Genomic DNA, 24679 nt, shown 5'->3' with positions numbered 1-24679 from the left:
GTCATGGGTGGAGCCTGCTGGACCCCTCCTACAGCTCTGCTCTCCTTGTGCAAGGAGATTGGTCTTATCTCAACCCCATCCTGAATTTTTGGCAGGCAGCCTGTAGTGGGTGGAGCCTGCTGGGCCCCTCCCACAGCTCTGCTCTCTCTCCTTGTGTAGGGGGACTGATCTTGTCTCTGCCTCCTCCTGTAGTTTTTTTTGTCATGGGTGGAGCCTGCTGGACCCCTCCTACAGCTCTGCTCTCCTTGTGCAAGGAGATTGGTCTTATCTCAACCCCATCCTGAATTTTTGGCAGGCAGCCTGTAGTGGGTGGAGCCTGCTGGACCTCTCCCACAGCTCTGCTCTCTCTCCTTGTGCAGGGGGACTGATCTTGTCTCAGCCCCCTCCTGTCATTTTTTTAATAGTGGGTGGAGCCTACTGTACCCCTCCCACAGTTCTGCTCACTCGCTCGCTCCTTGTGCAGGGGGACTGATTTTGTCTCTGCCCCTCCTGTAGTTTTCTGTAGAGGGTGGAGCCTGCTGGACCCCTCCCACAGCTCTGCTCTCTCTCTCCTTGTGCAGGGGTCTGATCTGGTCTCTGCCCCCTCCTGTAATTTTTTGTAGTGGGCGGAGCCTGTAGGACCCCTCCTACAGCTCTGCTCTCCTTGTGCAAGGTGATTGGTTTTATCTCAACCCCATCCTGAATTTTTGGCAGCCTGTAGTGGGTGGAGCCTGCTGGGCCCTTCCCACAGCTCTGCTCTCTCTCCTTGTGCAAGGGGACTGATCTTGTCTCCACCCCATCCTGTCATTTTTTGTAGTGGGTGGAGAATGCTGGACCCCTCCCACAGATCGGCTCTCACTCTCCTTGTGCAGGGGGACTGATCTTGTCTCTTCCCCATCCTGTAGTTTTCTGTAGAGGGTGGAGCCTGCTGGGCCCCTCCCACAGCTCTGCCAAAACTAGGTACCCGCTCCCCCCCCCCCCCCAAAAAAAAAGTCAGGCAGGAAAGGAATAGATGATGCTGGATGTCTTCCGGCCAAGTAATGAGGCAAGCTCTATCTGGCTGCAGAGTCTAATGCACACTGAGGAAGAACACAGTGTGCAGTGAAATCTGAGGAAGCAAGAGCCCAAGAGGGGAGCCGGTACAACTGTGCAAGACTAAAAAGGGAGGCTGGAGATAAGCTGTAAATACTTCACACATAAATAATACTATAAACATTTCTTGCAGAGTAATTTGGCTTTAAAAGCAAGAAATGTGTAACTTGGAATCTGAAGATATTGGCACTGAAATGTCCTGACCTCAGGGTTGTACGATACTTGGCATACAAAACATTAATAGTGTTAACTAATCCTTACCCAGAGCAAAATAAGATTGTTAAAACGAATTACAAAGGGTGACTTGTTTCATTCTGGTTCTATCTTAATGAAAGTGATTGTGAAATAATATGGCTGTTTTAAGCATGTGAGTCACACGGGCCGTGCCATAAACATGAGATTGTTCATGTGATGTGATCACAGAGAAGACAGTTCATGTGAGGTGATCAAGAAGAGTATCCTTCATGTGATGGGATCAAGGAGAGGATCCTTCACGCGATGTGATCAAGGAGAGGATCTTTCAAATAATGTGATCAAGGAGAAGACGGTTCATGTGATGTGATCATGGAAAAGATCCTTCATGTGATCAAGGAGAGGATCCTCCATGTGATGTGATCAAGGAGAAGATCCTCCATGTGATGTGATCAAGGAGAAGATCCTCCATGTGATGTGATCAAGGAGAAGATCCTCCATGTGATGTGATCAAGGAGAAGATCCTCCATGTGATGTGATCAAGGAGAAGATCCTCCATGTGATCACGGAGAAGATCCTCCATGTGATGTGATCACGGAGAAGATCCTCCATGTGATCTGATCACGGAGAAGATCCTCCATGTGAAGTGATCACGGAGAAGATCCTCCATGTGATGTGATCAAGGAGAAGAAGATCCTTCATGTGATGTGATCAAGGGTAAGATCCTTCATGAGATGTGATAAAGAGAAGTTCGTCCATGTGATGTGATCATGGAAAAGATCCCTTATGTGATGTGATCAAGGAGACGTTTGTCCATGTGATGTGACCAAGGAGAAGATCCTGCATGTGATATGGTCCTAGAGAAGATCGGTCAAGTCATGTGATCAAGGAGAAGATCGTTCATGTGATGTGATCAAAGAGAAGATCCTCCCTTTGAAATGATCAAGGAGAATATCCTTCATCTGATGTGATCAAGGAGAAGATCCTCCATGTGATGTGATCAAGGAAAAGATCCTTCAAGGGATGTGATTAAGGAGATGATCCTACATGTGATGTGATCAAGGAGAAGATCCTTCATGTGATGTGATCAAGGAGAAGATCCTTCATGCAATGTGATTAAAGGAGAAGTTCCTCCATGTGATGTGATCAAGGAGAAGATCCTTCCAGGGATGTGATTAAAGGAGAAGATCCTCCATGTGATGTGATTAAGGAGATGACCCTCCATGTGATGTGATCAAGGAGAAGATCCTACAAGTGATGTGACCAAGGAGAAGATCCTACATGTGATGTGACCAAGGAGAAGAACCTTCATGTGATGTGATCAAGGAGAAGATCCTACATGTGATGTGACCAAGGAGAAGAACCTTCATGTGATGTGATTAAAGGAGAAGTTCCTCCATGTGATGTGATCAAGGAGAAGATCCTTCCAGGAATGTGATTAAAGGAGAAGATCCTCCATGTGATGTGATCAAGGAGAAGATCCTACATGTGATGTGACCAAGGAGAAGAACTTTCATGTGATGTGATTAAAGGAGAAGTTCCTCCATGTGATGTGATCAAGGAGAAGATCCTTCCAGGGATTTGATTAAAGGAGAAGATCCTACAAGTGATGTGACCAAGAAGAAGAACCTTCATGTGATGTGATCAAGGAGAAGATTGTTCATGTTGTCATATGACAAGAGGCTAAAAACACTGCAACATTCTATTCAGATTCTATCATCTTTGGATACAATTGGGCAGTAAAGGCAGACTGCTACATTACAGAGAGCTCTATGCGAGAACCACAGAGACTGCCATGTTCAGGTTCATGTGCTGAGATCATGTACAAGACTCTTATCGTGTAATAAGCTACTAAAATCACTAAGCTACATGTATACAGATTGTCACATCCTTGGTTACACTTTAACAGAGAAAAGCAGACAGTAACATTACAGAGAGTGCTATGAGGCAGCCATAAAAAAAAGCTGTGTCTAAGTTCAGGTAATGATATAAAAGAAATAAACAAATAATTAAAGGTAGCAAGATCTGGTTATGATTGGACAGCGAAGGGCATACTGCTATGTAAGAAGCAGAACCAGAGGGTGCCAGGTGAAGCGTGCCATGCACAGTTTAGATTTCCATCCATGGGTGGCCCTACTAGCCCAACAAAAGCAGATTTTTCAATGGAATTGAAGCTGGAAAGAAAAAACTGTTGGCTGAACAGTGACTGCATCAGTCGTAGTAGTAGATGCTTCCGACCGCCATAGTACATTGGATATTTCACCATCTGTGCTGTTTCGTTTGAATGGAGGAATCTATTATATTCTATTACATTACTCTGGTTCAGCCTGCGGGCCCAATGAAAAAAAAAAAAAAAAAAAACTGTATGCATATGGCTGACTTTAGAGCATAGGTGTGCACAGCCTATTGCATTAGGGTGTGCACCCCAAATCTCAAACCATCTCACTTTCGGGACAATGAAAGGGACTGAGGACAGAGATCCCCCATGAATGGGAAGTAAATGAATGGGAAGTGCTCTGTGCTGAGCAGCTTCCAGTTTACTATGCTTCAGTTACGAATGAACACAGTGAGTGATCGTTACCAATATATATATATATATATATATATATATATATATATATATATATATATTGTGACACGTTGGGGAGCTCAATGGTAGTGCAAAAACAGTAAGTCTTCTCCACGCCACATATCGTTTATTTAGAGCTTTCCTGCTCACTTTTGTATAAACCAACATCACAACTTCCCACACAGGGGGTTCCCACCATCACTGCAAAAACATAACATTCAGGCTACGGGCTCTCTAGTGGCAGCTTTACTGCTCCAAATACTTCTTCAGGGTCCCTCCTGAACTTTAATACTTTTTTGGTTCTCTTGACCAGTGGTCCTCAACCCTGGTCCTCAGGGCCCTCTAACAGGCCAGGTTTGCAAGATAACTGAAATATATCCCAGGTGATGTAATTTGCTGCTCAGTGATTGCAGTATTCTAGTCTGCATCTCCTCAAGGTAATACTTAAAATCTGGCCTGTTAGTGGACCCTGAGGACCACTGCTCTTGACCATGAAACACGTTCCACTTCTGGGTCTTTCTTACAGCTTCCTAGCTGTTTCTGTCCCACCTGGTCTCTCTCTACAGCTTCCAAGCTGCTCCGTCCCATGTGGACTTTCTCTTTGGCCCTGGACTTCCCATGTCCAGACCTGGACACCATGGTGCATAGCAGCACCTCTCAAGGCTCCCTTCAGACATTCAACTCCTGGAGGGAGTGGGGCTCTGAGCTCATTCTCTAGCTCTCATTTGAATGCAGAACACACCCGAGCCATTAATGTGCCCACTTCTTAGAAAATATGGCCTAAACCACCGTTTTACAGAATAGCATGAGGTCACCCTGCTAAAATATACACTATATTGTCAAAAGCATTAGGACTCCAGCCTTTACATGCACATGAACTTTAAGTGCATCCCAGTCTTAGTCCGTAGGGTTCAATATTGAGTTGGCCCACCCTTTGCAGCTATAACAGCTTCAACTCTTCTGGGAAGACTGTCCACAAGGTTTAGGAGTGTGTCTATGGGAATGTTTGACCATTCTTCCAGAAGCGCATTTGTGAGGCCAGGTACTGATATTGGAGAGAAGGCCTGGCTCGCAGTCTGTGCTCTAATTCGCCCCAAAGTGTTCTTTCGGGTTGAGGTCAGGACTCTGTGCAGGCCAGTCAAGTTCCTCCACCCAAAACTTGCTCATCCATGTCTTTATGGACCTTGCTTTGTGAACTGGTGCGCAGTCATGTTGGAACAGGAAGGGGCCATCCCCAAACTGTTCCCACAAAGTTGGGAGCATGAAATTGTCCAAAATATCTTGGTATGCTGACGCCTTAAGAGTTACCTTCACTGGAACTAAGAGGTCAAGTCCAACCCCTGAAAAATAACACCACAACCTACTCCCCTCTCCACCAAATGGTTTGGACCAGTGCACAAAGCAAGGTCCATAAAGACATGGATGAGGGAGTTTGGGGTGGAGGGACTTGACTGGCCTGCACAGAGTCCTGACCTCAACCCAATAGAACATATTTGGGATGAATTAGATTGCAGACTGCAAGCCAGGACTTCTCGTTCACATTAGTACCTGACCTCACAAATGCGCTTCTGGAAGAATGGTCAAACATTCCCATAGACACACTCCTAAACCTTGTGGACAGCCTTCCCAGAAGAGTTGAAGCTGTTATAACTGCAAAGGGTGGGCCAACTCAATATTGAACCCTACGGACTGAGACTGGGATGCCATTAATGATCATGTGCGTATAAAGGCAGGTGTCCCAATACTTTTGGTAATATTGTGTATATTACTATCAATAGCTAGATATTCACAACATTGACTAGATGGGCCGAGCCTTTTGGTTGTAAAAGTTTAAAGCAGAGCCAGGTTTCAATTGCAAGTTACATTGTATTTGTTTAATGAAGGAAGTCACTGTTTGATCGGAACAATCGTGTTTTCTCAGATTCCTTTATCACAAAAAAGATAAGAAAAAAATCTCCCGACAACTACCAACTGTGCCATGAATACTCGGGACAGCCGGCACGTGTCCAACTTTTCATGGATTTATTGTACCTAATTTATAACCTAACCTTATAAAAACTGCTACCCTAAATTCCAAAAACAAAAGGGTTTTTCGTTAATTTGGAATAGCGGGCAGAGCATGCAGTCATTTCCTTGGCCGTGGTTCAGCTGTACATCCAGAAACTCTAGTTAATATTGGACTTGATCCCAAAAGTCCAATGAATTTCATGAAATAGACCATCCCAAGCAGAATCTGAATTCCAGTGGGGTTTTTTTTGGTAGTTTGGAGTCATAAAAAATTTCTGGGAGGAAAAATCATCGCTGGAGCTCCCCGAATCATCACTGACTGTGAAAACTTCATACTGGACCTCATGCAACTTGGATTCTGTGCCTCTCTACTCCTCCTCCAGACTCTGGGACCTTGATTTCCAAATTAAATGCAACATTTTCCCCAGTCAGTGATGATTTGGGGAGCCATGTCATCTACTAGTGTTGGTCCACTGTGTTTTATCAAGTCCAAAGTCAGCGCAGCCCTCAACCAGGAAATTCTAGAGCACTTCATGCTTCCCTCTACTGACCAGCTCTATGGAGATGCTGATTTCATTTTCCAGCAGGACATGGCGCCGACCACACTGCCAAAATGACCAAAACCTGGTCACATGATCATGATATCATTGTGCTTGATTGGCCAGCAAACTCTCCTGACCTAAACCCCATAGAGAATCTGTGGGGTATTGTCAAGAGGAAGAGGAGAGACACCAGACCCAACAATGCAGACAAGATAAAAGCCACTATCAAAGCAACTCTGGCTTCCATAACACCTCAGCAGTGCCACAGGCTGATCGCCGCCATGCCACGCTGCACTGATACAGTAATTCATCCAAAAGGAGCCCCGACCAAGTATTGAGTGCAGTACATGGACATACTATTTAGTAAGCAAATATTTCTGTATTAACCACATATACTGCGGCGGTCAGCCCCTCACAGGCAGAGTGACGTATCGGTACGTCACTAGCCTGTGAGGCTCTGGGGAGCGAGCGCGCGCCGTCGGCGGTGCGCTCCCGCGCGGTCATGGACCCCCCGCACGTGTGACCGGGGGACCCGATGTCCGCCGGTCACTCAGCGATTGTCGGGGGAGAGGGAGAAAGTCAGGTGGCTAGTGTAAACAAGCCGCCTGTCATTCTCCCCTGTGTAGAAACACTGATCATACGGCTCTACTATGTAGGACCGTTGATCATTGTTCCTACAGCTCAAGCCACAGCCAATCACAGTTAGAATCACGCCCCTAGGGACACACACAGCCCCTCCCTCTCAAATAAAGTTAACCCCTTCACTGCCAGTGTAATTTTACAGTAACAGTGCATATATATAGCACTGATTACTGTAGAAATGTCACTGGTAACCCCAAAAGTGTCAAAAATTTCAGCCAAGGGTCCGATCTGTCCGCCCCAATGTTGCAGTACCGCAAAAAAAAAAAATAAAAAAAAAAAATCGCAGATTGCCGCCATTACGCGTTAAAAAAAAAACAACAAAAATCTTTCCCTTTGTTAGTAAACGCGATAACTTTTGCGCAAACTAATCAAAATACGCTTTTTGCGATTTTTTTTTTACCAAACATAGGTAGCATAAAACAAATTGGCCTAAAATGTTAAAGCATTTTGATTTTTACATTTTTTTGGGGGAATTTCATATAAAAAAAATGTGAAAAATATTGTTATTTTTGTAAAATTGACGCTCTTTTTTTGTTTATAGCGCATGATCAAAAAAAAAAAAAAAAATCGCACAGGTGATCAAATACCACCAAAAGAAAGCTCTGTTTGTGGGAAAAAAAGGACATCAAATTTGTTTAGGTACAGCGTCGCATGACCGCGCAATTGTCCGTTAAAGTCACGCAGTGCCGAATCGCAAAATACCCCCTGGTCAGGAAGGGGGTAAAATCTTCCGGGGCTTAAGTGGTTAAGTAAGCCAGCATTTCTGTATTAAAAATCCTTTTTCTTATTGGTCTTATGTAATATTCTCATTTTCTGAGATACAGAATTTTGGGGTGTCACTCGTTGTAAGCCTTAATCATCAAAATGAAAAGAAAGAAATGCTTGAAATAGATCACTCTGTGTGTAACACCTCTATATAAAATATGAGTTTCAATTTTTGAATTGAATTACTGAAATAAATTAACTTTGATGATATTCTAATTTTATGAGATGCACCTGTAGATGAGGATCCGACTTGGAGGTGACTTCCACTAAAGTCTATGGGCACAGGTCGAATAGAAGTCACCTTGCAGTAGTAGTACAGGAACTTCTTCTAAAGTCGGAGTGAGTCCAGTAGTGCTAATTAAAGCGGAGTTCTGGCCACAAAATCGACATAACCGATTTTGTGGCCATCCGCTTGCTTTTCCCCACCTGAAACAGAATTGGATAGTTAGGATATTTTTTTTTTTTTTTAACTTACCTTGTAATTGTAGAAAGAAATACTCACCTGTCTTCCACTTCCTCCCTCTGCGGCCTCGGCCCGCGCCGCCACTTCCGGTTTGCAATGATTCCTGGGAGCTGAACGTCTTCGCTCCCAGGAATCAATGCAACGGCACCGGCCCCGCTCATCACTTCCGGTGCGACGCCGCATTCCCTGCTAAACAGCTTCTGGGCATGCCTAGAAGCTGTGGAGGAATGCGGCGCCGCACCGGAAGTGACGAGCGGGGCCGGTGAAGGCGCATTCTGGGAGAAGAAGACGCGGAAGAGGACGCAGAAGAGGATCGCGCTGGCTTCAGCTGCCCACAACAGAGATGGCAACGCTGGAGAAGAAATTTTAAAAGTGAGTATTTCTTCTTGCAGGTAAGTGCGAACCGGGACAGATCAGAGGCTAGCCATTGTGGAATGTACTAGCCCTGACTGTCCCGGGGGTATGTTTATTGAAAAAAATGTTTTTGTGGCCGGAACTCCGCTTTAAGACCGATCTCAGTGACTAACATGGGATTTCACATGTCATGCCACTTGGGGGTATCACAAGTCGGATTCCAAGTCGTCGCAGTGTGAACCGAGACTAAGCTCTGCCTCAGAAGGTAAATGAACCTTTCATAACAGGTGACTGGCCTGGGAAGGGTGACCAAGGTTTCCGCAACCTGAAGAATGCGGCTTATCTCCAGCTGTTGGTAACGTGGTGAACATGGAACAATACTGACAAGGCAGGAGGCACGTATCAGTCTCTGAAGATACAATAGACTTATTTTCACTTATTTACTTATCCAGCGATAATCTTCTCAGGAACACAGAGGGAGGAGATCTTACATAAAAGAAGGTTATCGGTGTGATTGCAGGTCTCAGGTTTCCTCTACAGCCTTGTTTCTTAACTAGGGTCCCGTGGAGCCTTAGGGTGCTGCATGCACGGGACCCAGTATGCCCTTAAAAAGCATCATGAGTTGTCAAGGTGCAAGTGGACTTGCCGCCAGCACCATAACAACCAATGACACTTTAGGGCCAAGATGGGAGGTGTCTATCATTGCTATGGTGGCTTGTTGGTGGGGCTGGCTGTGAAAACACAGTAGGCACATTCGGAGATTCATCCATCCACGCTGTGCAGTATGGAAGGAGGAGCCTGAACGATAAAAACTATCCGTATATAAGTGTAGTGTGATGGACATTAACACTGGCTGATCATGGAGTGAGAGGCTACAGGGGGCTGATCTGTAAAGGTGTAATGGACTGTAACATTGTCTATTCATAGGATGAGAGGCTACAGGGAGCTGGTCTGTAAAGGTGTGATAGACTGTTACACTGTCTGGTCATAGGGTGAGAGGCTAAAGGGGGCTGATCTGTAAATGTGTGATTGACTGTTACACTGTCTGGTCATAGGGTGAGAGGATACAGGGAGCTGATCTGTAAAGGTGTGATAGACTGTTACACTGTCTGGTCATAGGGTGAGAGGCTACAGGGAGCTTGTCTATAAAGGTGTGATAGACTGTTACACTGTCTGGTCATAGGGTGAGAGGGTACAGGGAGCTGGTCTGTAAATGTGTGATAGACTGTTACACTGTCTGGTCATAGGGTGAGAGGCTGCAGGGGGCTGATCTGTAAAGGTGTAATGGACTGTTACACTATCTGGCCATAGGGTGAGAGGCTACAGGGGGCTGATCTGTAAATGTGTGATAGACTGTTACACTGTCTGGTCATAGGGTGAGAGGCTGCAGGGGGCTGATCTGTAAATGTGTGATAGACTGTTACACTGTCTGGTCATAGGGTGAGAGGCTACAGGGGGCTGATCTGTAAATGTGTGATAGACTATTACACTGTCTGGTCATAGGGTGAGAGGCTGCAGAGGGCTGATCTGTAAATGTGTGATAGACTGTTACACTGTCTGGTCATAAAGGTGAGAGGCTGCAGGGGGCCATGTATTTAGACAGGTTAGGCTAGTATATAAACAGGCTAAAAGGTAATATTTATTTATTTATTTATTTCAGTTTCTTATATAGCGCTGTCAATTTACGCAGCCCTTTACATATACAGTACATTGCACATTCACATCAGTCCCTGTCCTCAAGGAGCTTACAATCTAAGGTGTCTAACTCCCATTCATACATACATATATGGACAGGTTAGGGTATTCTATACACAGGCTAGGGTAGTATATACACAGGCTAGGGTAGTATATACACAGGCTAAGGTAGTATATACACAGGCTAAGGTAGTATATAGACAGGGTCGGGTAGTATATAAACAGGCTAGGGTAGTATATAGACAGGCTAGGGTAGAATATACACAGGCTAAGGTAGTATATAGACAGGCTAGGGTAGTATATAGACAGGCTCGGGTAGTATATAGAAAGGCTCGGGTAGTATACAGACAAGCTAGGGTAGTATACGGACAGTCTAGGGTAGTATGTGGACAGGCTAGGGTAGTATATAGACAGGCTTGGGTAGTATACAGACAGGCTTGGGTAGTATATAGACAGGCTAGGGTAGTATATAGACAGGCTAGGGTAGTATATAGACAGGCTTGGGTAGTATACAGACAGGCTAGGGTAGTATATGAATAGACTAGGGTAGTAAATAGACAGGCCAGGGTAGTATACGGATAGGTCAGGGTAGTATATGGATAGGCATGGGTAGTATACAGACAGCCTAGGGTAGTATATTGACACGCTAGGGTGGTATAGAGAAAGGCTAGGGTAGTATACAGACAGGCTAGGGTAGTATATAGACAGACTAGGATAGTATATACAGAGTTTCCTTATAGTGTGTCCCTCCCTCTCTTCCCCAGTCCTCCTCCAGTCCAGGCTTTCCAAGTCACCCCTCCAGATCACTTTGCTCAGTTTTGGGGTGACAGTGGAAGATTAGAGGACCTCAGTGCTGGATCGAGGGGTAGATGTAGTGTGTCCACAGACAGCCGCTTCAGAACAAGTCCAGCAGGAATCAGTAACCAAAGCCATGTCAGATATGCACCCCCCCCCCCCATCCTCCATGGAGTGTCTCTCTAGTCTCTACACACTTCTCTCAGACCCCCTCCCCCTTCCATGACCTGCACTCACCCCTCCTCAGCAGATGCCAGAGATCGTGGGAGAAAATTCCTCCATGCTCTATCATATAGGCGGAGGAGACTCGCTCTCACACTGATCCCCAGCTGTCAGTGTCACTGAAGCATCGGGTGCAGATTCAGTGGGGATGCTGCGGCTGTGCGGGACAGCACTGTGTTAGTCTTGTTACTCTTTACAAGTGTTGGTGGCGCCCCCTTTTGGCAGGGCGCTCTAGGCCGGCGCCTACCTCACCTATAGGTAGCACCGGCCCTGTCTGTGTGCCACACAGAGCATGCAGAAGAGGAAAAAGCAGCAAAGAATTTTGAGGATTTGAGAACAAACATTGTAGAAGGGCATGGACAATCTCAAGCTTACAAGTCCATCTCCAGAGATCCTAATGTTCCACTGTCCACTGTGCCCAACATTGCCAAGAAGTTTAAAGCCCATGGCACAGTAGCTAATCTCCCTGGACGCGGACCAAAGAGAAAAAAATCATCAAAGTTTGCTAAAATTTACCTGGGACCAAAATCCTTTTGGGAGAATGTGATGTGGCCAGATGAACCCAAATCACAGCCTTTTGGTAAAGCCCATCATTCTACTGTTTTCAGAAAAAGAAAAAAGTGTGATCACGCTGTCTGGTCATAGGGTAAGGTGCTACAGGAGGCTGATCTGTAAAAGGGTGATGGACATTTACACTGTCTGTTCATAGGGAGAGAAGCTGCAGGGCAGAGGAGGACTGGGCCAGGGGGCAGGGGGGCAATTGCCCCCTGGGCGCTCTGATGCCCTGTAAAAAGGCTGCACCGCTTCTGCTACAGACACGCCTAAAGGATTCCTGGTGAAGAGAAGTAAAAAGCCCCTGCTGAGTGCAGGTTGAAGACAAGGACAGAGCGCAGCCCCCCCCCCCCAGCATGGATGGTGTAAACTGTGTCTGAACAGAGGCCGGTTTAATGCCCCACTGGAGACTCTCCTCCTCAACCAAGCTGTCCTAGCTCCCCCCCAACTGCCCTCTGCTGGCCAGGTTGGAAACCCGGGACTCAGCTGGTAAGCAGAGAGTACCGGGAGCGGAGCTTCAGCCTAGAATGAAGGTCAGGAGGAGGTTAGGAAGAGGGAGAGTGGGAGCAGGGCCGAGTCCCTGAACCATGGGCCTCTGGTTTGTACTTGGGGCTGTAAATTGCTAGTCTACCCCTGGGGCCAAACTATAGAAGTGTGATTACACTGTCTGGTCATAGGGTAGGAGGCTGCAGGGTGCTGATCTGTATAAGGGATAGGGATAGGGACCTCAACACTTGAGGGGCCAAAGGTGAAAGGCAGCAGGAGACTGATCTATGAGAGTTTTGCAGATAATTAATTACACTGAAAAAATGCAAAAAATGACCGCGCCTAGGTGATGATTAATATTACCTGGTGCTGCTGCTATCCAATAATTCTCAATCACTGATGCAAACTAAAAAGTGACAGCGCTGTATACAGGTGTATAAACAATGTGACACCTTTACAATCCTCAAAGTGCTAATATCATAAACCGCATTATATTAATATCATATTAAAACGCTAAACAAACAAATATTATATAGTTACATATATAGTTTTTGAGTTTGAAAAAAAAAGACATCAGTCCATCCAATTCAACCTATAAAGTGTGTGTGTGTGTGTGTTTGCTGTTAACCGTACATTGTATACTCCTGTATGTTGTGGTCTTTAAGGTGCCCATCTAATAGTTTTTTTAAACTATTGTATCAACAAAGTGTTTCAACAAACATCTCATGTAACAAAGTGTAACAAAAAGTGCGCCAAAGATTGCCACATGTAAGACAAATAAATAATTTGTGTTAACTGTTCAATATATCATTATATCAACGTTCATATAAAAACAATGTGCCAAAATTGGTGTAAAAATCAACGTGAAAAAATTGTATGTTGCTCTTATCTTCAAGTGCTGTTACCACACCAAGTGAATTGTCCACCACCACTTATGTTCAAAATCACTCACCAGATTAAATGGCTGGTAATATTATAAACCAGTGAACGGGCGTTTTCCCTTTAGGGAGTAATCATCTGCCAGTTTCTTGGTGGACCATCTTAAACAATCTTCCCTTACCCCCAACCGATGTTTCAGCCTAGGAAAAAAAAACAATAATGGAGAGAGAACTCAACCTAGCATAAAATCTTTTTAAAATTGTTCCCACTTTATTAAAAAGATAATGCACTCACATTTAAAAGTGTCTCCACTGACACAAGTATAACCTGCAGGTAATCAAATGGGGGTAGCTCCAACTCCTCAGCTGCCACGAGCTTAACTAGAAACAGTGTATTGGCGATACGTCCAACTCACACCCTACGTACGTTTCGTCATTGGAGGACATAGGACGTGCCCTGTGAAGATGTCCAATGACGAAATGTACATAAGGTGTGGGTTGGAAGTATCGTCAATACACTGTGTCGGGTCAGATCGCGGCAGCTGAGGAGTTGGAGCTAACCCGCATTGGATTACATGCAGGTTATACTTGTGTCAGTGGGGACACTTTTAAATGTGAGTGCATTATCTTTTTAATAAATTGGGACAAATTTGTATGCTATGTCAAGTTTTCTCTCTTTTATCATTTTTTTTCCTCGCCTGAAACATTGATTGGGAGTTGCAGCAGATTACTCCCTAGCAGCTATGTCCATACTATGGCCCTCCAGGTGTTCAGGAATTACAATTCCCATCATGCCTAGTTATGTCTGTGAATGTCAGAGATTTACAGTGCGTCATGGGAATTGTAGTTCCCGAACAGCTGGAGGGCCGTAGTTTGGACATCCCTACCCTAAAGGGGAAAACGCCCATTCACTGGTTTATATTACCAGCCATTTAATCTGGTGAGTGATTTTGAACATAAGTGGAGGTGTACAATACACTTGATGTGGTGCCAGCACTTAAAGACATAAAGGAACATACAATTATTTCACATTGATTTTATACACCAATTTTGGCACATTGTTTTTATATGAACGTTCATGATATATTGGACTGTGAACACGAATGGTTTATTTGCTTTACATGTGGGAATCTTTGGAGCACTAGAGCACTTTTTGTTACACTTTGTTACATGATATGTTTGTTGAAACACTATTTGTTTAGCACTTTATTATGATATTAATATAGTGTGGTTTACGATATTAACACTTTAAGGATTGTAAAGGGATCACATTGTTTATACACCTGTATACAGCGCTGTCACTTTTTCAATTGCAGATAATTACACTGGCTGATTCCAAAGTGAGAGGCAGCAGGGTGCTGAGCTGTGCAAGTGCGATGGATTTTTACACTGTCTGGTCATAGGGCAATAGGCTGCAGTGTGTTGATCTATATAAGTGTGATTACACTGGCTGATCATAGGGCGAGAGGCTGCAGGGGGCTGATCTGTATAAGTGTGATTACACTGGCTGGTCATAGGGCGAGAAGCTGCAGGGGGCGGATCTATACAAGTGTGATTACACTGTCTGGTCATAGGGCGAGAGGCTGCAGGGGGTGATCTATATAAGTGTGATTACACTGGCTGGTCATATGCTGAGAGGCTGCAGGGGTTGATCTATATAAGTGTGATTATACTGTCTGGTCATAGGGTGAGAGGCTGCAGGGGGCGGATCTATACAAGTGTGATTACACTGGCTGGTCATAGGGTGAGAGGTTGCAGGGGGTGATCTATACATGTGTGATTACACCGTCTGGTCATATGGTGAGAGGCTGCAGGGGGTGATCTATACAAGTGTGATTACACTGTCTGTTTATAGGGTGAGAGGCTTCAGGGGCTTGATCTGTAAAGGTGTGATGGACTGTTACACTGTCTGGTCATAGGGTGAGAGGCTGCAGGGGGCTGAACTGTATAAGTGTGACTGACTTTTACACTGTCTGGTCATAGGGTGAGAGGCTACAGGGGGCTGATCTTTAGAAAGGTGACATACTTCAACACTTGAGTGGCCAAGGGTGAGAGGCAGCAGGGGGCTTATCTATGCAAGTGTGGCAGATAATTACACTGGCTGATCACAAAGTGAGAGGCAGCAGGAAGCTGAGCTGTGCCAGTGCAATGGATTTTACACTGGCTGGTCATAGGGCAGGAGGCTACAGGGGCTTGATCTGTAAAGGTGTGATGGACTGTTACACTGTTAGTTCATAGGGTGAGAGGGTACAGGGGGCTTGATCTGTAAAGGTGTGATGGACTGTTACACTGTCTGGTCATAGGGTGAGAGGCTGCAGGGGGCTGATCTGTAAGAGGTGTGATGGACTGTTACACTGTTAGTTCATAGGGTGAGAGGCTGCAGGGGCTTGATCTGTAAAGGTGTGATGGACTGTTACACTGTCTGGTCATAGGGTGAGAGGCTGCAGGGGGCTGTTCTGTAAAGGTGTGATGGACTGTTACACTGTCTGGTCATAGGGTGAGAGACTGCAGGGGGCTGGCCTGTGATACAGCGATGGCTTTATACATGTACAGGACATAGAGAGGCAGCAGTAGAGTGACAAAACTGTGTGGGAGATCCTGTATGCACACTGCTAAGAACATAAAGGCTACTATACAGGCAAAAGGATTTATAGAAAAGGCCAGCATGATGCCCAAACAAAAATGGTGCTGGTCCTAAAGCTGATAAAGCCATAGTCAGTGGGAATGCTGGGATCTCTTTGACAGGTGATACAGTATATACCTATACAGGTAAACCAGACAAGACAGAGTATGCTATAAAGTCAGTTTTTTAAGTAACTAACATGTAACTGAAGCCGAGCACACAATGCCAATGTGGTGATGTTAATTTCTTGTATTATAAAACTTAAAAAATTTTCCAAAACCGCCCCCCCCCCCCCTCTAAGGAGTGAACCCTTCCCTTCTCTCACCCTGTTTACAGTGTTTATAGAATAGGAAGTCACATGACAGAAGCCATCTGGAAAATAGACGCTTCTGAGTCATTTAGTCTCATATAAACAACATTGTATCTGACGGATCTGTGTGTTCTTTGCCCCCAGGGTGCCACCTATTATACAAGTCATATTACAAGCATCATAAAAAGTACGCCAGCCCATAGTGTTATTAAAGATTAAGGACACACACCATCTGAAATCTGTCATTCAACCCATTATATATACAGGTGCATCACATAAAATTATCATCAAAAAGTTTATTTATTTTAGTAATTTAATTCAAAAAGTGAAACTCCTATATTTTATATAGATACATTACACACAGAGTGACATATTTCAAGCATTTCTTTCTTTTACGTTTGAGGATTATGGCCTAAAGCTAGTTGTAACAGAACTGCCGACCCACACTGTTTGTGGGCTTCCGTCAGTATACGGCTTCCCTACAGTCTTGAACATATATACCCGATTTTCCCAACCGCCCTACATACAAAGCTAGCCGACAACTTAGCTTGTACTGGAATCACTTATTTATTGAATAGTTTCACACTCAATTTATACACATGAGTATATCCCCCTCCTGATCAAATTACCCCATCAGGTCAGGGTTTGCCTGATTACATTCCTAGGCAGATAAAATTGTATACAGAAATATAATTAACATATCTAAAGAACAACCAACACAAAAAGTATACTATTTACACTCAGCAACTAACAGATGACTATTATTCAATCATCCTGAGCCAATTAAGTACCAGATGGCCATCCTCGAGCTCCTTAAAGCTGAGTTCCGGCCTCAGGAGTTAGTTTTAGCTAAAAATACCCCCGGGACACTCAGGGCTAGTACATTCCATAATGGATAGCCTCTGAACTGTCCTGGGTCGCACTTACCTGTAAGAAGAAATACTTCCCTTGAAAAGTTCTTCTCATCTCAGGTGTGGGCAGCTGAAACGCAGCGTCCCTCTTCATATCCTCTTTCGTGACGTCGGAGTCCCACAATGCACTGCACCGCCCCCCGCTCGTCACTTCCGGTGCAGGCGTGGCATCCTTGCACATGAATTAGAGCAGAGACTGCGAGCCAGGCCTTCTTGTGCAACATCAGTGCTTGACCTCAGAAATGTGCTTCTGGAAGAATGGTCAAACACTCCCAAAGATACACTCCTAAATCTTGTGGACAGCCTTCCCAGAAGAGATGAAGCTGTTAGAGCTGCAACTGGTGGGCCAACTCATAACCCTACGGACTAAGACTGGGATGCCATTAAAGTTCATGTGCATGTAAAGGCAGGTGTCCCAATACTTTTGGTAATTGCTTTCAACACAGCTTGAAAGAGTCCCTAGTCCTATTGGAGCGCAAGTTAACCTGGATTATGCTTCACGAAAAGATTGTGAGTGTTCTATAGGATAAACAAAAAAAATTTTGACAAGCTCTGGAGACCCTGGCTTTCCTATTTACAGGTCCCAGACACCTGAAAGCATAGGCTTTATTGAATGGTGCAATATTCCTGGACAGGCAAGTTCTTTCTCTTTTTCTTCCCCCTTCCTTTTTTTTTTTCCTTCTTTATCTTTCTAATTTGTCTACTTTTTTTTAGTGAAATTAAATATTGCACTATGGCTAACCTGGTTTAGGAACGTAAAGTACCCCAATATTGAGGTACTTCGAGAGGATACCCAATGAGTGGGGCCGCTTTACATTGGGCATTTATGAGCAATGATGAATCCTGTCTCAGTCTTTTGTATTTTGCTACCATTTGTTTATTGGCTTCTACGCTATTAATAAGCTGGTTTTCCCAATGGTTGAGCATTTGCATTTACATTACTCAGGGAAGATATGCAGCAGTTGTATATATCGTGCCAGATGTTGTTTTGGTAACCCCCTTGTATGTTGTTGAAATTGTTTTGCCATAGACTACTTGGCTTTGTATTTTGTACCTATTTCCTTATTCCTTACTTCCAAATTATTGAAACAGAAAACACAAACTAGGGTTTTGTGGGTATTATTGGACCCCAGATCTTACCCCCTTGTAAGGCAAGTATTTTTCATAATTCTTCAGGTCAATGGGGGCTTGTGAAATATACCCTAAAAAGAGGGGCCTTCTCATTTCTTGTCAGTCTCTGATTTGGTTTTCCCTTAAGTCGTTGTTTCCTATTCTTAGCTTCTACTTTCTCTAGCTCTTTTTATCCAACTTTACCGTATCCCTTTTCTTCAAAGTGCTTGGTCCTCATAAGAGAGAGAAAGATGTTTGTGAAGTTTCTACCTAATCTCAAAAATTGGGTAGATAGCTAACCATTTATACAGTTGTCCACTAGTCCACATGAATGAACTATTACTATCTACTGGTTTTCATAATTTGTTTCCCTTTTTTAAAAATGTGCAGATTCCGAAAGTAACATTTCCTTTTAACTATATGTAGGCGTAAAAACTAAATGGAAATCATCAACATTTAATACTAGATAACAAGATAAGCATCTAAATCTGCTTGGGAACCCTTCCAAAAAAAATATATGTCATCTATGTACCTTCACCAAAGAACAAGGTCCGCACCCAGCTTATCAAACTCCTAGATGAAAATGAGTTCCCAACATGCCATAAACAAGTTGGCAAAGCTAGGTGCAGACCTCCTTCCATGAGCTGTGCCAACCTTCTGCATAAAGAATGAGCCATCAATAATAAAAAATAGTTTTGTTGTCGTTTAACTGAATACTATGCAAGATAAAAATCTAACTTTTTTACCTTGTTAAAATAACTTTCTCCATCAGCAAACATTCCAATATCTAATAGCCTTTCTCATGAAGTCACATATAATGGGCCTAAAATCTGGGCTTCTTCCCATTTGACCTCCCACAATGCCTTTATGGTGTGTAGCCGATGTTTATGTGCTGAGAGCCCACTCCCTCAAAAGACAGATCTAGGTCCCGTTTAACAGGCCACTGATCATATGACCAATGTGGCAACTAATCACAGTGGGCAAATAATTGTCGATTCTTTTTCCCCTGGTGTATAGACCCTAATAAAGGGACGCCGCAGCTAGGAAGGAAGAGGTTAATAAAAGAGGGGGAAGTTTAGACATATGGCTGTACATCAACAAACTTTTACAAATTTACTGTCTATGATCTGATCCCAACTGGACGTCTTGGAAGCAGCCTTGGATTTTTTATTTATCTTAGGTAAATTAATTCACTCATTGGATATTCACTGCATTCAAAATTGAATTCTTGTTTGGTCAACAGACCCCTACATTTTGAAAGGTGAATAATATAGGACTGAAATTGGCACCACAACACAAAGCTAAAGGGTCTAGTATGGATTTTATTGGGGGGAGGGAGGCATGACATTTTTACAAGCATAAAAAAGCTAGCCAGGAAATTATTTTTAGTAGCAATGTCACATTTGCTGACCTATATTGTGCAGATGCACAATTTCCTTCCCTCTCTGCTTTTGGGGGTGGTCCCTCTGCGTCATTATGTACAATGCAGGGTTACTAACCCTTCACTGTGTGTGGAGGAGGCAGATGTGTGACCACGGCTGAGGGTGCATTAGAGAGGAGGCTTCATGGAAGTGGTGTGGGGGGCCCCAGTAAAAAGATAATTTTTTTCCTGGGGTTGGGGTTTAATTTCGTCTTCCCTATTGCTCCAATATAGTTCACCAAAATAGGGAAGTTAAATCGAAATCCTCTGCTTTTCAAAGACATTTTGGGAAAACGAGAACTCTCCGTTTTAGTCATCCTTTCCTTTCCTATCTTTCTGATGGAGATTCTGCTGTGCGGTGTAAAAAAAAAAAAAAACAATTGTGACGCAACAGAGCGATCCCCTTGATAAAGACCTTCTGGTATGGGACGGAAATACAAACTACTGCGGGGAAGTTACACTGCCAACGTATCAAGAGTGATAGAGAGATTTTTTTTGTTTTTTTTTCTGTATCAAATAGATACATTTAACATTAATTAACCAGCAACCCCCCTCATCTTTTATTTTTTATTTTTTGCAGTATTAAAGATCTGAAGGACTACAGCAATAAAGACATCAACTATGAGAACGTGAAAACTAAAAATCTTTATACAAAATCTTTAAAACCCACTGCCATCACTGTGGTGCCTTCCAAAGCTCCAACGCCTTCTAAAAAAGCTGCTAATGTTACAAAGTCTACACCACGGACTACAACACGATCATATGCCTCAACCAAGTTGCCCATTAGGTCCAGAAAGCCATTGACGACTAAAGGACCACCACCTGTGACCACCAGAAAGATGAATGCCATCACATCTCTGAGTTCCAGGCCACAAATTACTCTAAAAATAATCTCAACTACCTATTATTTGGGGGACACGTACGCTACAGACGACATGCATGTCAATTCTGTAAGTCTAAATTTTTTTTTTTTTTTTTTTTGGGGGGGGGGGGGGGTGCAGTTTGTAACTATCAGGGCAATGATTGAAAGATAAGAGTGCGAATTATATGTGATGGTTAAAAGGTTGCAGCATTGTCCTTTCTTGGCTTGAAGATCCCTCTAGTGATCTAAAGATCTATATAGAGGAATCAGGACGTCCCCCTGCTGCTGATCACTCTAGTGATATAAAGATCTTAAAGCGGAGTTGCACCCTAAAAAAAAATTTTGCAGCATCAGTTAGCAAAAAAAAAAAAAAAACATGAAAAAGAATTTGATAGTTAATATTTTTTTTCTTTTTCACTTACCTTGTTTTTAATGAAAATAAACTTACCTTCCTTCCTCTTCCTCCTTGTGCGGACACGGCCGCTGACGTCACTTACTCCTTTGCATTGCGTCCTGGGAGATGAGCGTCATCAATCCCAGGATGCAATGGGAGCAGCCCTGGCCACTACTCTGATTGCCGATCGCAATCTACCGCGCATGCGCGAGATTGCGATCGGCATTCTGGGTAGCCGAAACCAGGAAGGAGGACACAACGGGGGACACATCGGCTTCAGACGCCCACACCGGAGATGGCCGCGGTCTTCAATCAATTTTAAAGGTAAGTATTTATCTTTATTTAATAACTGTAATGTGGAATCTGTATGGCTGAATTTGCATCGCACAAACATCGCATGTGATTTGCAGAGCAGTGCGGTGCGAATCACATGAGATGTCTGACATCGCTATAGTGTGAATCTGCTCTTAGGGTCTGCTGCTCAGATGTCCCAGTTCATGGCATCTCGAGGTTCCCCAAGCTGGGTCAAGGTCATCTAGAGCCCAGAGAAAACATGCAAAATTACCACCACAACCTCCCCCCCAACCCCACACCAAAATGTATGAGCATTATATGTCAGAGAAAATCCCCTATCCCTCAACAAAAAAAAAATCTAGAACTAATCTGGATGCTAACCCCTCAAGCATAAACTTCCCCTCCTCCCAGTACAAATCCACCCTTGTGTTGAAATCCCCCCTCCCAGCACAAATCTCTGCCCCTCACCCCCTGAGCTCGAATCCTTTCTTCCCCCATATGCCCCCAACACAACATTCCCCCTAAACAAAACAAAACAATTCCCCCCTCGTAGCACAAATCCTCTACCCCTCAAATGTCTGCTCCAAGTGAAAATCCTCTCCCCCCAATCCAAATTCCCCCTGCCAGCATAAAGTCCCCTTCCCCAATCCCCCAACCTAGCACAAATCCCCCTCACAAATTTCCACTCATAGCACAAATCCCCCCCAATTATCCCTACTAGCAACCCCCCCCCTACACAAATGCTCTACAAAAATCCCCCCTCCAATCTGCTTGGGGTGCACCCTCCCCCCCACCTCACATGATACCACAGTGCCCAGGGCAGCCACCCTTCCTGCCCACCCCTTGTCCCTGCCCTGCTTACCAGCCACAAAACAGGTGAGGAATGGCACTGATCTGGGAAGCCCAAGAAGAGCAAACTGTTTCCGAGTATGTTTTATTCTCCGTGTACAATGACTCTCCCCTTTAAACATGAGCGAATTACTTCACTGATCTGTGAAGAGTCCTCTGTAGGAGAGAGATATAGGGAGCAAGGAGCTGCTGAGCACTCAGGGTCACCAGAGTTTATGTTCTTCACTGCTGGGTAGAATGTCGATGTTCTGCTCTATATTACTGCTTTTGGTAACAGAGAAGAGAGATGTATCCTTCACTACATATTCAAAAAAATGATTACACCTCCAGGTTAAGAGTTCAGCTAAGACAGGAACTCAATTAATTCAAAGTAGTGTTTAATAGATGGTTATTATGTACCTGTCACAACCCTGGGAAACTAAACCTGATGAAAAAGTGCCTGCCCCTGCAGTGTGGGCTACGGATATCCCTGCATTGATAATGGCCATCTAGAGCTCCCTCCACTTTTTAAGAGTATTTAAACCCCCAAAACAAAATATAATACATTGTAGGAGATTTTTTTTCACCTTTATGTCTGTCCTGTGATCCTGCCAGTAACACACTTCTTGTCCCTGGGTGACAACGCTCACTCACTGTACTGTATCTATGAAGGGAAAAGCATTGTCATCCTTGGAGGAAACTACTGCACACCGTATGTTCTCCAAAACAAGGGTGGAAGTCTTCTGAAGTCGAAAGAGGCAGCTAGAAACAATGTAACTAATAGAAGGTCAGCAGGAGCAGAGAGAATGGGAAGTTATCAACGCACAGGATTTCTGGTAGGATCAACAGGGTTTTTTATTTGCACAAACAGAAGTTCACTGTAAAGCTGGTCATACATTGTTCCAGATAAAGTGGCCGAAATTCGTTCAGTGGGTGGCCCTGTCAGCCAACTCTTGTCCGACATCCTTGATTGAAAAATTGTCAGATGGAGCCAAATGGAAAATTCTGGTGTAAAAATAAAATATATATACACACTCAGTGGGTACGGAAAGTATTCAGACCCCCTTACATTTTTCACTCTTTGTTATATTGCATCCATTTGCTAAAATCATTTAAGTTCATTCTTCTTCCTCATGAATGTACACATAGCACCCCATACTGACAGAAAAACACAGAATTGTTGACATTGTTGCAGATTTATTAAAAAAGAAAAACTGAAATATCACATGGTCCTAAGTATTCAGACCCTTTGCTGTGACACTCATATATTTAACTCAGGTGCTTTCCATTTCTTCTGATCATCCTTGAGATGGTTCTACACCTTCATTTGAGTCCAGCTGTGTTTGATTATACTGATTGGACTTGATTAGGAAAGCCACACACCTTGGGGAACTAGAAACTTTAAGGAATAAGCATTTCTCATGAAATAGGGAAAAGCATTGCAAGATGGAGTCATGGAGGCCCCTTCAGTATGCACCAGGGAGTGTGTGGCAAAAGATCGTTGGAAAAAAAACGCCAAGGCTGAGACCTGGCCCTTGATGGTACTCAAGGCCAAATTCTGTTCAACCCGCAGTTAAAGGAAGGTTAGGATACGAGCCACCGAGAAGGAGCGAGGATGAACCCCAAGAGACTCACACCACGCAATGTACGTCTTCCACATAAGATGGTAGATCTTCCTAGAGGTAGATTTCCTAGCTCTTAACAACGTAGGAATCACCCACTCAGACAAACCTCTATGCTTAAGCACCTGGCGTCCAACAGCCAAGCCATCAAAGCCAGCGACTAAAGCAGGATGGAAGATTGGTCCTTTGGACAGCAGATCCTCCCTTAGAGGAAGCTTTTAAGGAATGTCGCCAACCAGCCGCACTAGATCGGTGTAACAGGCCCAATGAGGCCAGTCCGGTGCCACTAGGATGACCGGAATTCTTTCTGCCTTGATCCTGCAAATGAGTCTGGGCAGAAGCTTAAGATGAGGGACGGCGTAGATCAGTCAATACTGACCCCACGGGGCCACCAGCGCGTCTGTGGCATCTGCCAGAGGATCCCTTGACCGAGCCGCAAACCTCTGCACCTTTCCGTTAAGCTTAGACGCGAACAGATCTACCTCGGGGTGCCCAAACCGGAGACACCTCCGGATACAGGGACCACTCCCCTTGGTCCAACACCTGCCGACTGAGGTAATCCGCCTGCCAATTTTCCACCCTGGGAATGTGTAAGGTGGATAGGGCTGGAACTAACTGTTCTGCCCACCTTAGAATGCTGGCTATCTCCAGAGCCATCAGGGCACTTCTTGTGCCCCCTTGGTAAATTACATAAGCCACCGCCATGGCATTGTGCGATTGAATGCGCACTGGGCATCCCTGAAGACGATCTGTCCCATGATCCAGACACAGTCTGATCGCTCGAAGTTCCAGGACATTGATTAGTAGTCTGGACTCTTCCAGTGTCCAGATCCCCTGAGCAGAATGCTTGCCGAGGACGCCTCCCTAGTCGGACAGGCTGGCATCCGTGGTAAAGGAGAGTGTGCTGAGTCTGAAGCAGTATGGGTTGAAATATACATGGGTGTGCATAATACAAAGAATACCATTGGAGTTTGTTATAGACCTCCCAGTATTAATGAGGAGGTGTAGACTCAGCTCCTGGCACAGATAGAAAGGGCTGCAAGGGCTGGGACAGTGTTAATAATGGGGGATT

The 24679-nt window shown here is 44.4% G+C and overlaps 1 protein-coding gene across 1 annotated transcript in view; it reads left to right on the top strand.

Annotated features, from left to right (window-relative positions):
- The window catches only part of LOC309566871 (alpha-N-acetylgalactosaminide alpha-2,6-sialyltransferase 2-like), a gene marked incomplete at its 5' end in the record, with an annotated part of 84738 nt that overhangs the window by 20382 nt on the left and 39677 nt on the right, over positions 1–24679 (top strand). The window contains one exon of the mRNA XM_082272219.1: positions 20188–20557. Within this exon, the coding sequence (XP_082128345.1) occupies positions 20188–20557 (370 nt within the window). The remainder of the gene's footprint in view (positions 1–20187; positions 20558–24679) is intronic.

Source organism: Pelophylax lessonae (genome assembly GCF_965119305.1).
Source record: "Pelophylax lessonae genome assembly, chromosome: 11".
Taxonomy (NCBI): domain Eukaryota; kingdom Metazoa; phylum Chordata; class Amphibia; order Anura; family Ranidae; genus Pelophylax; species Pelophylax lessonae.
Note: the sequence above shows the minus strand (reverse complement) of the source record. Positions and strands in the feature narration are given on the sequence as shown.